At 49.2% G+C, this 16,265-nt stretch overlaps 1 protein-coding gene across 1 annotated transcript in view; it reads right to left on the bottom strand.

Annotated features, from left to right (window-relative positions):
- NRXN3 (neurexin 3) overlaps window positions 1-9,960 on the bottom strand; it is a 1,753,959-nt gene extending 1,743,999 nt beyond the window's left edge. Inside the window, exon 1 of the mRNA XM_052647275.1 lies at window positions 9,252-9,960. Within this exon, the coding sequence (XP_052503235.1) occupies window positions 9,252-9,960 (709 nt within the window). The remainder of the gene's footprint in view (window positions 1-9,251) is intronic.
- Between the last annotated feature and the right edge of the window lie 6,305 nt (window positions 9,961-16,265).

Here is a 16,265-nt window from a genome sequence, read left to right as displayed (position 1 = left end):
TGAAATGAATAATTAGACCCAATGACCTTTATAGAACCCTCCAGTAATGTACAGCCCATGGTAACTATACTATTAATAATACAGTATTGCATGTTTAAAAGTTGCTAAGCGAGCTGATCTTAAAAGTTCTCATAATAAGAAAAAGCATGTTGTAACTATGTAGCACATTAAAAAGTAGAGACATTACTTTGCCAACAAAGGGCTGTCTAGTCAAAGCTATGGTTTTTCAAGCAGTTATCTATGGATGTGAGACTTGGACTATAAAGAAAGCTGAGAGCCGAAGAATTGATGCTTTTGAACTGTGGTGTTGGAGAAGACTCCTGAGAGTCTGTTGGACTGCAAGGAGATCAAACCTGTCAATCCTAAAGGAAATCAGTCCTGAATATTCATTGAAAGGACTGGTGCTGAAGCTGAAACTCTAATACTTTGGCCACCTGATGTGAAGAACTGACTCACTGGAAAAGACTCTGAAGCTGGGAAAGACGGGGGAGAGGGAGATGACAGAGGATGAGACGGTTGGATGGCATCACCAACACGATGGACATGAGCTTGAGTAGGCTCCGGGAGTTGGTGATGGACAGGGAAACCTGGCCTGCTGCAGTCCATGGGGTCGCAGAGAGTCAGACACAACTGAGCAACTGAACTGAACTGAACTATGTAGGGTGATGGATGTTAAGCAGGCTTATTGTGGTGATCATTTTGCAATACAGACAAATATTGAATTTGAAATTATATTACACACCTGAAACTAATTTAGTATGTCAATTATGCCTTAATTTAAAAAAAAGTTCCCTCCAAATGTATCATCCCATGATTGTTAACAAGCATCTTGGTTTCTGGTTTTGGGGGAAGGGTGGATTTCTGTGTTTGTTTTTGAACACCTTGGTTTTCAGTGCATCACACAGGCAGAGCCATGACTAGAAGGCAGTATAAATGTCTTCCTGACCTCTACACGGGTCACAGGACCTGTGGGGCATCCCTTACAGATGATTTCTCCCATGGCACCAGAGCACCCCTCTGATGTTTCAGTGTGACTCCTTATAAGAGACTCACAGCACACTGCCTCAGCCTGAGCTCCAGACTTGCCTTTCCTGACCGAGATCAAGCAAATATGCTGCGGGACGATCATTAGCCTTTCAGAATCCCACAGATGAGAGGCTTAACACCCCCCAGCCTGCTCTTCCTCATTCCCTTAGCCATCCAAGGCTAACCATGCAAGAGACAGGACCCCTTCTGGAGAGAAGCCTGAGAGAATGAGAAGGAAGGCAGAGACCATGAGTGCTGGATGAGCCCTTTCCCACCATGTGGATCACAGAGAAGCAATGTCAACCTTGCTCATCCCTCCTGGCGATGGGTGCTCATTTTTATTTGAAAGCAACCTATCAGGTAAACAAGCTGTACACTCTCTCACTGCACTTTTTCCATTCCAGTCATGCCTGGAGGAAAGGTTATGGGGTTGCCTGGAATCCTCCACCTGCCAGCGTGGAGACACCAACCCTAACACTGACGACAACCATGGGTTTATCAAGACATTGGCCTCTAAGGACTTTACATCAGCAAACAGGACCACTTCAGGAGAACTAAATCCACAGGCAAGAGGAAAAACTTTCAGAGAAGGCTTGGATACATACAGTTCCCTGGAGAAACATAAAGGAAAATCTCCCCAGAGCCACCTTCTTAGCTGCAAAGATACTGTACTTAAACAAGAGCCTCGGTAAAACCAAAAGGATATAAACGCATTTCACAGCTTAAACCAAGAGCTTCCCATTGCCCACAGCCTGCATCCCTGCCTTTCTTTCATCCTCAGCCTCTTTAGGACCTTGCACAAACTTCCAGAAAACTGCATCCCCCTCCCTCCCCTGAAGAGCTGAGAGCATTCGTGATTTTTAGGTCCACATGGCAAGTAAGTGGAGTTGGGATGGATGACGATGAGATGAATTTGTTTTTAAAAGCTGCTGGTACTGGTTCCTAGATGTTAAAATAAATTTTTTTTGAAAATACATTATGTTGGAATATCATGGCTAGCCATGGAGGTTTGAGCGCAGACACAGATGACGACACATTTAAAGGGGCCCCATATTGCTTTTAAATAGGTCACCCAAAGACATCAATTTCTGGAGAACAACAGCAGTAATGACAACCCACTGGCACTGTCAGTTCCCAAATAGATCACAGAGGCAGGCCTGCCGAGCCACGCTTTGTCCCTCTCCTCTGTCAGCCGCAGCCTGCCACCTGTAACATGGCCCCGCACTGAGCCGCGCGCAAACCAAGCATCCCAACCTCAGCTGCGAAACCTCAGGAGGGCCCCGGATGCGTCCCCTGCTTAAACACCAGCTTGTTCCTCGAAATTTATAGCAAACATTTCTGAACACATCCTCATTACACACTGCATGCCCTAGATGTCACCTGCTCCCCACCACGCCTCCCCAAACCGTGTTCCTCTCTGCCTTCATCCTCCCGCACTCCATCTCCGTGGCTCCTCCTGCCCTGTTGTCATGGGAAGGGAAATGCGTCTGTGATGAAGGGTCAGAGGTCACTGGGGAATCACTCATACACCCAGAGCCAACATTGCTGTCGCTGGACAGCAACAAGCCTTCTTAACAGAGGCGGATCCACAGAGCGGGAACCGGAAGCTCGTGATGCCAGGCATGCCTTAAGGAAAAAGAACAAAAACCACAAGTACAATCATATGCACGGGGCCTTGAAAAGGGACCGTGCAAGTGAAGATAGGCCAAAGGTTTAGTTTTGTGGCAAATCCGCCTCTGTAATAAACTCCCCTCCCACACACACAAAGGAAAAGGGAGGAATAAACACAGAGGAAGGGAGTTGGGTTTTGCTCTCTGGGAAGAGAGTCAGAAGACAGCAGGAAAGCAAGAAGTGTGAAGGATGAATCCTGGAGCTCCGTCTTTGACCGCCAACCCTGGGTGGGCTGCCGGCCACTTCCTGGTACCTGGGAAATCAAAGGCGAGTCTGAAGAGGTCGTGCGGTCCAGCCAGCGATGCTCCAGCATGGGGAAGCCGTGCTGTAATTACCTCGGGACCCATGGGTCCATTCCCAGGCACTTCATTTCAAACCAGGGTGGGAAGTGAATACTCAGATTCATTCATTCTCTCTCATTCTCTCATCGCCTCTCTTTCTTTCCGACTGGGAGGAGCAGATCTCCTGGGACTGGCCAAGCTGATAACCTCCTGCACCGGGAGTTTGACATTTTGCTTATCATCAGCAACCAGGGAGGCAATGCTCCATTTCACAATGGAGACACAGACCATTTGTGTTAATGAAGGCAGCCTAGGAGCAGATATAAAATGCTAGGTTGAGGATCTGGGCTCTTGAGTCGCAGGGCCACCTGACAAATAGGCAGCATCTAAGCTCACCCTCACGCTGTCTACCTGCAAGATGAATGGCGCTCTGAGTTCGGATCTCCTCACCTGTTCTGTGGGACAGTAAGGCCTGTGCTGCCCACCTCGATGGGATGCCTTGTGGACCAGAACACCACATTTATGGGGCAGAGAGCTCTGAATCCAGTCCAGAGGCACAACCACTGTCACTGACCCCAAGCTCTTAGGCAGGGGTAAAATGGTGATGAAATTGGATTCTAGATGCTCCCCAAATTCCCCTCCTTTTCCTTCTGCTGCCTCTCTAACAAGGATGAAGGAAAATGACAGAGGTGGGGGTAACTCAAAAGGGAACCTTCAAACCTTCCATGAAACCAAACTGACACAAAATTCATTCTTACACCCACCAGGCAGCCAACAGCCCAGAGTTAGGTCTCCTTCTTTCCCAGAGACTGTGCTGATCATTTTATATGGTTCGTCTCGTTCTGTGCTCTCAATTCCCTAACATGTGATTTCTTGTTATCCCTGCTTTGCTGCAAGGCAGGACAGCACAGTGGTTAAGAGCATGGGCTCTGAAGCCACACCCTTGAGATATATACTCCATTCCAGTCTCTCCCTAAGGGTAGTTACTTAGCCTTTGTCCCTCAGCTTCCTTATCTACAAAATTAGAATAACAATAGTGTGTCAAGAGTGGTTCTGAGGGTCACAGGAGCTGATACAGAGCAGACCTGGAGTGAATGCCCTGTGACTGCCAGCTGCTCTTCTTATTGTTGTTACTATTGTTGAGGATGCTGAAGCTTCCAAAACCATCTCCAAAGACGGCACGTAAGTGGACAAGCCCTCACGTAAGTCCAGGAGCTGTACTGTTAAGCACAGCACCAAACCTTGATCAAGTTTTTGACTTCTCTGCTCCTCAGTTTCCTCATCTGTGAAATGGGGCTAGTTAATGGTATCAACTGCACAGGAGTGTTGTGAGAATCAGATGAGACCATGCGTAGGAAGCACCTAGGATTCAGGCCGGGGCAGTGCTCAAAAATAGTAAATAACATCACTATTACTTTTTCTAAGGAAGGCTGCTTGATCTCTGGAGCCTTGTTTCAAAGCCTCTCTCACTCCATTTCCACACCCTACCCCTGACTTAGAACCAGTTACCCCAGGGGAGTAGGAGGCAATGGGGAGGGCATGTTAGCTCCACCCTCCCAACACATAGCCCACAGCCCACCTCTTCTGTCCCGTGAACAGGGAACTGAGCTGACGGCAGCTGCTCTGGGACAGCCTGTGAAGGGAGATAGGGGACTTAAAGATAATTAAGATGATTAGCCCCCCAGCGCTGGGCCTGTGGTGTCTCATCACCAGATGCAAATACAAGTTCAGGGCTCCTGGAAGGCTTCTGGCAGAATGCCCGCCCGCCCCTCAACCCTGCTGAACCTGGACCAAGCCTTACACAAGGCCCACCCTCTCTGCAGCCCACAGCTGGAGTGCAGGCTGGGGTGGAAGGAGAAGGCTGCTCTCACATCCACAGAATGGGGTACAAGGAAGAAGGGTCTTCTGTCTTTACAGGGAGGCAGAGATGCTATTGTGAGGAGGGGGGTGGGGGGAGCAGTTAAAAAAAAATTGCTCTTCCCTCGCAGTTAAAAGGAGGATAATTGGAGCAAGTGACAGGCGGCAGCTCTGTCATTTAGCATGCAGCATACCCAGGAAATCTCGCTGGCTAATCAGGAGGAGAGGACGAGAAAGAGCAATCAGACCCCTATTCAGGCTCGTTTAGCGACAGCCCCCGCTGGCTGGCTGGCTGGGCCAGGGGAGAGCGGGGCTGGTCCTAACGCCCGAATGCTGGGTGGGAAATTGAGTCCTCCCTGCTTCTGGGCTTGTCTCCACCCCCCAGGGGGAAGGATTCTGAAAAGGAGCTAGACTTGGCTCTTGATGACTCACCACTGCCCACCCCACTCCTAGGCCGTAGGGGTTGACTGAGATTAGGAACAAAGCCACGTTACTATTCAGGCAGAAGGGGCAAGGGCAAGGGGAAGAAGAAACGGTGGTATTTTTATACAAATGCCCCAAACGGGAGGAGCCACAGCAATCACTGGGACCTTCGCTATAGCATCCTGTCTCTGGCTCTTGGTGAAGCCTCGGGGGTAAGCACCTCTTCTGGGAATACCTTTCCATCTTAGTTCTGGCTTTGAGAAATGGGAGAAGAAACGGAACATTCTCCATAAAAAAGAAAACTAATTGAAATTCACTTTCGGGAAGGCACACCAAGGCCACACAGTGGTACTGAGCCATCCATCAAACCAACCTGAGTAGGATGTCAGCTTCAGACGGCGGGAGGGATGGGGGAGGGATGGGAGGCTAGTGGAGCTCATACCACCGTGTGCTTGTACTCAGACTCTGGTCCCTATTACCTGCACCCACAGGTACCTCACTGGGGGATCCCCACCCCTGAAAACAGCTGAGACTCAAAACAAGCCGCTTTTGCCCTGGGCACCTGCCTAAGTTAGCAGGAAAAGATGGCAGACAATGAACCAATTTTTCTTTTTGCCGACTCAACAGGACCTCATGTCACCTCACTGAAATTAACCTAAAAACACGGATGCACAAATAATCTTTGACACAGGTAGACCCATGGATTAAGATCCGATCATAGAGATCAACCTGTGGAAACTTCCCCACCTTTCCTTGGCCCCACCCCACCTGCAGCAGGCTGGCTTCAGGTTAAATGAACTCTTCAGGGAAACTGGTACTGAAACGGAGACACCTTGGCAGTGAACCAGTTCGTCATGGCTATAAGATTGTTGAGAAATTCAATACCTGCACATTCACAATTGAGAATGTTTTAAAAACAATCAAGCTAAACTCATGTCAAAGTAATGACAAGCCCCCAGTAACCAATGAGAGGGCTGTTGTCTGGAGGCTGCTGGGGGTACCTCTTTATTGTCCAGTGAGGTTTCAGAGATGCCCCAAAACAGGACATACTGGGCTAAACAGAAAAAGCCAGGTGAATATCTCCCACCACAGAGGGATTATACTCCAAAACAGATATGCATAATTTTAAAGTTATTTTGAGGCAAGATTAAAAGTCATCTTGAACAAATCTGAAGTTGAAAACCCAAACATTTGATTTATAAACATAACAACCTAGAAGAAAAAAAAAAAAAGCCCAGGACCCCTCTCTCTCCAGCATGTGCCAGAATGTTCAATGTGGCCATTAGCTGGTTTGAGAGTCTTGGGATGAAGGTTCCCTAAGTAGGCTGTGTGGGGTTCAGTCTGCAGCCAAAGTCTTTTGCCACAGGAAACAGAAGATAACTGTGTCCATAACTTGTCCCGCGCAAACCCATCTCTCCCACAGCAAATATCTCCGGGGTCTTGTGGGTCTTACCTAGAAAAGATACCCAATGGGAGGTCAAAATCGCCCAAAGCAAATAGAAGAGATGGGCTCAGCCATGCATTCTTCCTGGGGTGCAGGATGGAGACATTTCCAAGCCACTGAGGCATGGAAAGCCAGACAGGCCAAGCAAACATCAATACCACCAGCGTGCTAGAAGCTAATGGACCGCAGAGAGCGCCTCCAACAGGCCCCGACCACATCCATCTGAAGCTGCAGGAGCCCTCCCAGCTCTTCCTGCCCTTGAACTGCTAAAGCATGAAGCCCTCACACGATCAAACAGCACAGCCCATCCTGCAAAGTGGGATGATCAGAGGCTTGGTACACAGGACCCACTGCTGGGACCAAGTCCCGGGGGTTTCAGTTCTGTGACATTTGTAATTTAAAGTGGGCGAGAGAGCCACCCTCACTGCCCGTTTTACACTGTCTTTAGGAAAACGGGCAGTAATTTGTTTAGGCTGTTTGTCTTGTTGTATGCAGATCAGCTTGACACTCAGCAGCTGCTGTGGGTGTTTTTTTCCCCCCTTCATATTTTACAGGTGAGTTTTCCCCCTGCTTACTCTAAAAATTAACTGTGTGGAGAGAACGGATATTTCCTAAAAGCCTGATATGCATCTTTGTGATTGACTAGACATAATGACAATTACCAGGAGCAACAGGCTTCAAGTCACCAACAGTAAATGCTGGTACCTCCAACATCCACCCTCACCTCAGCCATTACACTGCTCCAAACCAACCAAGTGTTAGTAGTTAGTGGAGTGTAGTTAATACTAAGTTTGTTTACTGTATTATGTACCATGAGAATAATGAAATATGCTGTGTATGCCTTCTACAGATAGAGGCATCAGTCCACAGCCACGAGATGGTCTGAACCCTATAGAAAAAAAAAAATCATTAAAATATATATATTGTATTTAGCTATTAAAAAATTGACTGCTTATCATCTACTCTGAAGAAACTCCTCTGGAGACCTCAAACAAACATACGCACACACCCAAACCAAAAAAAAAAAGAGAGAGAGAAGAAATTGTATACATATACAGTATAGAGATTTCTTCCTGCAGAAAAGTGCTGATCCAAACCTGCCCAGAGGAAATGAGTTCTTTTTAAACACAAAAAATGCAATCAGGGATAATCAGCAAGTTAACAACACACTTGCAAACACTATGGTCCCTAGAAAGGAAGAATGCCAGCTTCCAATGCCAGTTCTGAGAACAGAACAGATCCTTTGGGCGAAGGAGAAAACAAGTGTTCATGTCAGCTTTCAGGAAGAACCTTCTCCAAAGCCCAGCAGCTCTGGAACAGCAGTCAGCTCCAGGGGGACCTGCTTGTGGTAAGTGCTTCAGTAACCACTGTCCCCAGATGACTCTGTGGGTTGGGGCTGCCTCTATCCCTCTGCCCCATCCCTAATCCAGTGGACTCAGTGAGCAATAACAGAGGTCAGAAAAGGACTTGCATGCCTTGCATCTCCCTCTCTGGCAACCCACCCACAAGAAGGGAGGTGTGATGGCAGGCCCAGAAGAGGAAAGAAGCACTCTTGCGATGGCCCATACTTGACCTACAAGGAGGCTCCCAAGAAGATCCCCAAAGTGTCCTGGTCTCCAGCATGTAGCACCTGTGAAATAAACTTTGTTTTGATTTAAAGAAATGTTTTAATACCTGCTAGTAGATAACGTTCGTATCAACCACAGCCTGCTTTAGGAGTTGGGTGGTTTCAGGGACAGTGTAAGGAACATCTGCAGACACTATTTTTAATTAAAAATCCCAAGGCAGTAGGGTATCACCTGAATGAAGGGATTGTGGGAGTCTGTGCTAAGACACTCACCTGGACCCACCTACCCGACCTCCCTTGACCTGTTGGTTCCCAACTTTAGCTGCACAATGGAATCACCTGCGGGTGTTAGTACGAGGAGGCGAGAAGTCCCCCCCAGAATGCCCTGTCTACCCATCAGACACCTTCCAGAAAACTGTGGGAGGAGCGGCACAGCTGAAGGACTGGGTTGACAGCAAGGCTGGGTGTGGACCCACAGTCTATCAACCCTCATTCTTTGCACAGGCATTCCTAATATTAGGGACGATAAGGAGAAACTGAAGCGGAGTGTCCCGTCTATTCACAAGGGCCCAATTCTCAAGGGATCAGGAGGGCCATAGACAGCCACTTTGCCCCCTTCTATCTGACTTCTGGCCTTGTACTGATCCTTCAAAGCTTCACCGCGGTGGAAACAGCGGAGCTGGGGCTCAGATCCTATACTCGACTCTATCCAGCTTTTTGAGCAGAGCCAAACATTTGTGTAAGGAAGGAGCCCATGGTTGAGTAGTCAGGATTCTCTCCTGCTGAGATCTGATGGATTTTTCCATCAAGAGAAAGCCAAGGATTTCTACCACACCCTCGGGGAAAGAGACCCAATTATCTAACAGGCAGCTAAAGAGGCGGGTCAATGATAGAACTGGTTTCCCTCCAGGGGATCTTGATCCTTACCCAAGCCGTCAGGGGTGGGCTCGAGCCTCAGAGGGGTAGAGAAGAGGATCCTTACCTTCCGAGCACAGCTTGCCGCCATAGCCGGTGGTAGAACAGTCACAGGTGGGGTGTCCATCCAGGAGAAAGCAGATGCCGCCATTTTCACAGGGACGCTCACCGCAGGGCCCCTCGGCATCCAACTGGACACCCTGGCTTCCCAGAAGCCGGGGCTCTGAGTTGCCGTACTTGAGATCCGAGATTAATCCCTTGAAGCTGGGCATGGCCTGCACCCCATCAAGGGTCAGGGCAGACGGCCGGATGTCGGCGGGAACGCCGCCCAGGAACAGGTCACTGACCACGTCCATGTAGGGCCGCTGGGGCTGCAGCTCCGCGGACCTGCCCTCCCCGTCAAGCACCAGCACGGTGCGCAGGCGGTCGCGGCTCACCATGACGAAGTGCCAGCTGCTGTCGTTCACCCGCTTGCCGGACAGCACGGCGGTCTCCGCACAGTCCATGCTGAGGCGCAGCTGCACACGGCCGTCCACCAGGGAGAGGCAGAGGAAGTCGCAGACGCCGCCATCGTCCAGGTAGAGGAGCAGCCCCGCGGACACGTTGGTCTTGAACTGGAAGCTGAGGTCGCTGCGCGCGCTGGCATCCCAGCGGAGGTAGCGCGCCCACTGGTTGGGGAAGCCCATGAACTCCAGGCCCAGGCAGAGCCCCAGCAGGGATCCCAGCAGGAGGCTCACCTTCAAGGTGAAGAACACCGAGTGCGTGGTGAGGCTCATTCTGGCGAAGGCCCAGGGGCCCGGAGGCGGGCAACAGCCCTCGGGGGGCAATCCCCCCGCCCCACCTCCTTTGAAGTGGAAGGCAGAGAGGAAGAGGAGATGGCTGGGGGACAGAGAACACACAAGAGGGAGGAGGCACACACACACGGAGAGGAGGATGCGGAAGGAGGAAAGAAAACCAGGAAGCCCCTGGTGGGCACCCACGAGCAGAAGTGCAGTAAGAGGCGGAGCGGGGGAAGGCCGGGGCCGCAGGAGAGGAGGTCGCCCAGGCGGGCAGGGGGACAGTGAGGGTGCAGAGTCGGGAGCAGAGTGTCTTTCTCCAGGAAAAGATCTCAGCTATCCACTGTGGATCCGGAGGCCTCGATCTGGGCAGGAGAAAAGTATACGGCGGGCCGGCGGGCGGGTGGAAGCCTTCAGCAATGTCCACCTCCCGGCAGCAGACCCCCAAACGGCCCAGCCAGGGAGGCCGGGGAGAGGGCTGGGGTCAGGGGGTCCGTGATGGAGGAGGAGTGAGCGGTCAGGTGAGCCAGGCGCAAGGCAGAAACAGGCCCAGGACCAGCCCTGAAGGCCGACCTCCTAGCAGCAGAGGGCCGCGGGGAGGGCAGCAGCCGGAAGTTGAGAGCTCAGGCGGAGCAGGGCCCGGGGCCGAGCGGAAGTGGGCTCAGGCTTCATGGTGCGGGCTAGAGGCGGGCTGGCCCGTAACCTGCCTCCCAGGACTCCAGAGAAAAGACCTGCAGGAAGGAGAGGGGGAGAAGGAAAGAAAGATTAGGGCCCCGTGTCAGGAAAATACTGCGCCCTATTTCACAAATATTGATGGAGTGCTGACTGCGAGCCCAGCTACTCTAATGAGTCCCAGAGCGCTTGGTGCTTTAGGCGGCAGGGAAGGCCCAGGGTCTTTCAGAGCCATGTCAGGACCCCAAACTCAGCTCCTAACGATGCACTCAGCTTTTCCGCGTGCAAAAAGTATCAAACCCGCCAAGCCATATCAGCACATTTTTACAATGTTCATATCACAGGGTCACGTGGCCAAAATTTATTTTTCAGGTATGTGCTAACATTTTAGATACTCAAATACACACATGCAGTTTTAACTTGTTTACCTATTAAAAGACATGAACATGACAGTGGTTTTTTGTTTGTTTTAGATTTTTCTTCTCATTTTGCCAAGCCAATGTCTGGTGTAGGCAGCCGAAGACAGATCCTCACCTTTACATTTTGAGGGGATTATTTATAGGAGTCAGTGAGAATAAACTAGAAGGTGGGTAATGAGCAAAAAACACTCATCTTTTAACTAAATGTTGGAGAAAAGGTCTTGTTGAGGGGAGCGGGGGAAATGTGCTTTGAACCTTTAAAAAAAAAAAAGGCTGAGTATATCCTAGTTCTTGTATATGGAACTTTGAGAAAATTTCTTAACTTATTTGAGTTTCTATTTTCTCACTCATAGAGAACATAATAATAGCCTTTTTACAAAGTTGGAGACAGGATTCAATGCAATCATGTATTAGAAGATTCTAGCATGAGACTACAGCCACAGTAGGGGAACAATGAGCACTACCTCTTCCTTATTTGTAAGGAAGGATGAGAAGTGAGGATCGCTGGTGTATGTCTATATGTGTGAGTGTGTGTATATCTGCAAAGGGGGACAGTATATTAAAACATACATTTTTAAATTTAAAAAAAAAAAACCGAATGAGCAACAAATGAATAGTTAAGGAATGCCACAGACCTAGAGCATATCATGCATGTTTTATACTGACTGTAAATGCACCAGGACCCAGTTAAGGGGTGGCCGACTGAAGGCAGACTTTGGTCACAGGGCTGAGAGGAGACTTCTCTGTTCGCATGAGAGCAATGAGTGTAATTTTCAAGAGTTATGCAAGTTGCTGCTTATTAATTGGCATGCTTGATAATTCACCATGGTCGCTGTCAGACCACTGTCTACTATGTATATGATGGCTGCATTAGCAAAGCTAGTTATTACTCATCCTTTAAAGAGGAAAACGCTGTTCCTTAAGCAGGAACAAACACCTATTTCCAGTAAACACACAGCCCACCCAAAAAGAGGCTGATTAAATCCATGATAAGGAAAGCCTCTGTGGTATAAAACGTCCTGTACACACAGTGTTTCCCAAAGCGTGGCATGGACGCCTCCAGGGGTGTGAGGAAGTCTTAACTGGAACATGAGCATAGCATGTGCCAACACATGCAGGCTTCGCACAAGCACAAGCCAAACCAACGTTTAAAATGCCAGCAGTTTTTGGACCCCCCTGGGGCTTCCCTGGTGACTCAACAGGTAAAAGAATCCACCTGCGATGCAGGTGCTACAGGAGACTTGAGATCAATCCCTGAGTCAGAAAGATCCCCTGGAGGAGGACATGGCAGCCCACTCCAGCATTCTTGCCTAGAGAATCCCATGGACAGAGAAGCCTGGCAGGCTACAGTCCAGAGGGTCACAAAGAGGTGTCCATGACTGTAAGTGACTTAGCATGCATGCACGGTGGTACAGTGGATAAGAATCGGCCTGCAGATACAGGGGAGGCAGGTTGGATCCCTGGTCTGGAAAGATTCCACAAGCTCCAGACAACTAAAGCCCGTGCACCACAAACGCTGAGCCCACACTCTGGAGCGTGTGAGCTGCAACTACAGAGCCCACGTGCTCTAGAGCCCCACCCCCCCCAAAAAAAAAATCAGCAGTTTTTGAGCTGGTTGATGACACTTTGGTAGCACGAAATCGGCTAAGCTAGAATATTTACACCACAGAAATAGGCAAACATCACAAATCAGAATCTGAGAAGATGAGATTTAAGGAAAGCCTTGAAGGAGGATGAGAGGACTAGCTATGTAAATGTCTGGGAAGAAGGTTCCAGAAGGACTAATGCAAACACTAGGGCACTAGTGCAACATCCCAGGGGAGAAGAGACACACTTGTGCCCAAAGAGGGCTTCTTCTGCTCCTAATATCTGCCATGTTTACATAATTTTTTAATCAAAAATTTAAAAATTTATTTATTTCAATTGGAGGCTAATTATTTTATAATATTGTAGTGGTTTTTGCCATACATTGACATGAATCAGCCATGGGTGTATATGTGTTCCCCATCCTGAATTTTTTAATCAGATTTTTGAAAAGGGACCACTTTTAGGGAATGTGCTCAAAGGACAGCTGCTTTCCTATCGCTCCCTCCATCATGCATCTGATCTAGAAGAGTGGGGAGCAAGGCAGACATGATGAGCAAAAAACCCAGGTCTCTCCAACGAAGTATCCCACACTGGGCAATATCAATGAGCCGAGAACATAAGATCACATGGCACGGATGGAGCCCACGGTGTCTGAGCTCCAGAGGCTTGGGAAAGTGTTTTCTCAGTGACATTACCCCTGGCTGCCGCACCTCCTTCTCTACTTCCCCTCCTGCCAGTTTAGACCTAGGAGTCTAGCTCAGGCAAGGCCCAGGCTCAGGTGGCTTCAGCCAGTGGGACCCCCTTGGTGGAAGGCAAGGACATGGAGACAGAGGGCCCAATGACATGGATGAGCAGGCACATGGGAGTCCCTCTAAACGGATGGCCCCAGAAGCTTTGGACTGATCTAGATGTCAACCCTCTGGGCCTCAGAAAGTCACTTGTGTGTCTGCAGAAATTAAATGACTTGCTCAGTTCAATCTAACTACTTATTGAGCTCCGATTCATCCAGTCACTCCTGGATCTAAGCAGAAGACACGGTCCTTGCCTTAGGGGCGTCACAAAGTAGTGGGGCAATGTGTACTTTAGAGACAAAAGCAGAACAATAAAAGGGTCTACGCTATGAAATCTCCCTGGGGGCACAGACTGCTTCACTCTGGTGCTGCCACAGGACCTTGGCTCCCATGGAGTGGGAGCTCGAGACACATGTATAGAAAGAATGAACAATAAAAGAAGCTGAAGAGCATCCTTGAGGATCATTTGTGTTTCATGCGGTGACCTCTACACCTCTCTGTTTCATACAATGACAATCCTGCACCTCCAGGCTTCCCTGAATGCCAGGCTCAGATGACCCCTCAGGACAAAGCAGCAGACGCCAAGTGATCTGGGGTAACACATGAGTTAAGAAGTAGGCTGCCTAGGACCACTCCCTGTGCAGAGGATCATGGGAATTTACCCCATCTGCTTTGGGGTGGTCACTCAACCCTGCCTGATGAGCCTCGTCCATCAGATTGACCATCCTCCCCTCCTGCCCAGACCAGCACTGGAGATACCGATAGTCCCCTGCCTGCATCGTGGGGAATCAAAAAAGCTAACAGGAAAACCAAGCTTTTTTTCCTTCCACAGGCGCTAGGCAGAATCTGATTTTAGGACTGGTAGCATCAGAATCAGGTTAACCTAGACTCGATGCCCTATGGACACCAAAATTCTCTTCTAAAGCTCTTGTATTGCTTTCTTGGACCGTGGACCTTCCTGTGACCTCTGGGAAACTGTTGCAGTAGCCCAGGCTAGAAATGACCTTCCATTTAATATCAAAGGCCTCAAGCCAACTGCCCCAAGTGTCCACCCTTAAGCCTTCTTTAACCCTCTCCTGGGGCTGTGCTAGGCTCGAGAAATGGGGAAATGGGAGTCAGGGAGCCCCCTCTACTGGTCAGCCAACTGCTCCCCTCTCCTGAGCCACAGGAGGGCCCAGACAGCCACAGGGGCAGAGAGTTTGCTCCAATGCCTATGTGGAAGGCCCAGGCTGGTGCAGAAGCTCAAAATGCTTGTCTGCTGTCTGAGAACCGAGCAGTAGAGGCAAAGTGAGTGACATTATCTAATTGCCAGCTAATCTACATAATTATCGAACGGCATGCTTCTTACGTGGGGTTAGCATCTTTGCAAATGTCTCATGATCCGGCTGCTTGGGAGACAGAAGGGTCCCCACACGACTCCAACACATGGGCTATTTACCACTGGCACAACGCGAAAGATCCGGCTGCCATGTGGCCTTCCACTGCCTCCCTATAGTTCCTCTGCTTCCTTGAGACAGATTCAGAGGAAAGTGGGGCCTGTATTGAGAACCACGGACGGTGGAAAGGTGTGATGAAGGCCGTCTTCAAAGCCTCAGACTGGGCTCATCAGTTCCTCCTCTGGATCCTCCCATCAGCATCCCTCTAAAGTCCCTCATCAGGACCAGAAAGTCCCGATGATGGCTCTCTGTTGGTTCTACTTGCCTCCCTTTCACCATACCCTTTGACCCACTTTGAAGGTAAAATGACTTTCACCACCAGTTTTGGTCCAGGTCATTTAGGTGGGGTTCATCCCAACCCCAGATCCTGGGACCCAGTTTAGCCAATTAGGACATTGCAAACTCCTGCCACAGTGATTAGTTTAGGGATGGGTTTGTCACCCCAACTGAGTCAAATTAGAGTTCACACTGGAACTTTTACTGGAATACTGGGGGAAGGACCCTTTTTTTTTTTTAACCTCATTGTCAAACGATTAGAGTGACATCAGAATTGATGAGAGATAGCACTGTTACTAGTCAAGATAATCTTCTCTAAAAATGAAGACAACAAAGAAGGAGAGTCAAGAGATGGATAGAGATGTATTTCCAGTGACGTTTCGGCACCTAGATGTAGCCAGACCTGAAGCCCAAAGGATCCTGGTTTCATCTCACGAACCAAAACTTTCTTTTTTCTTTTTTGCTTAAGCAATTTTGGGTTGGGTTGTAACCGGGAATTCTGAATAACATGTGCTAGACCTTGGGGCTTCCCTGGTGGCTCAGAGGTTAAAGCGTCTGCCTGCAATGCGGGAGACCTGGGTTCAATCCCTGGGTTGGGAAGATCCCCTGGAGAAGGAAATGGCAACCCACTCCAGTATTCTTGCCTGGAGAATCCCATGGACAGAAGAGCCTGGTGGGCTACAGTCCACGGGGTCGCAAAGAGTTGGACATGACTGAGCGACTTCACTCACTCAATGCTAGACCTTAAAAAATCTATCACAACATATCAAGAGAAGCTTCCATTTCACATGGCCACCCATGCCTGTGAGGACTCCCTGTAACTTGGGAGACATGTCAGATTTCTCACCCCTACCACCAATGCTCTAGAGATCAAATTGCCAACATCCGCTGGATCGTGGAAAAAGCAAGAGAGTTCCAGAAAAACATCTCTTTCTGCTTTATTGACTATGCCAAAGCCTTTGACTGTGTGGATCACAAGAAACTGTGGAAAATTCTGAAAGAGATGGGAATACCAGACCACCTGACCAGCCTCTTGAGAAACCTATATGCAGGTCAGGAAGCAACAGTTAGAACTGGACATGGAACAACAGACTGGTTCCAAATAAGAAAAGGAGTACGTCAAG

The sequence above is a fragment of the Budorcas taxicolor genome, chromosome 10 (assembly GCF_023091745.1).
Source record: "Budorcas taxicolor isolate Tak-1 chromosome 10, Takin1.1, whole genome shotgun sequence".
Taxonomy (NCBI): domain Eukaryota; kingdom Metazoa; phylum Chordata; class Mammalia; order Artiodactyla; family Bovidae; genus Budorcas; species Budorcas taxicolor.
The sequence above is the reverse complement of the archived record's forward strand: the minus strand, read 5'-3'. Positions and strand labels throughout refer to the sequence as shown.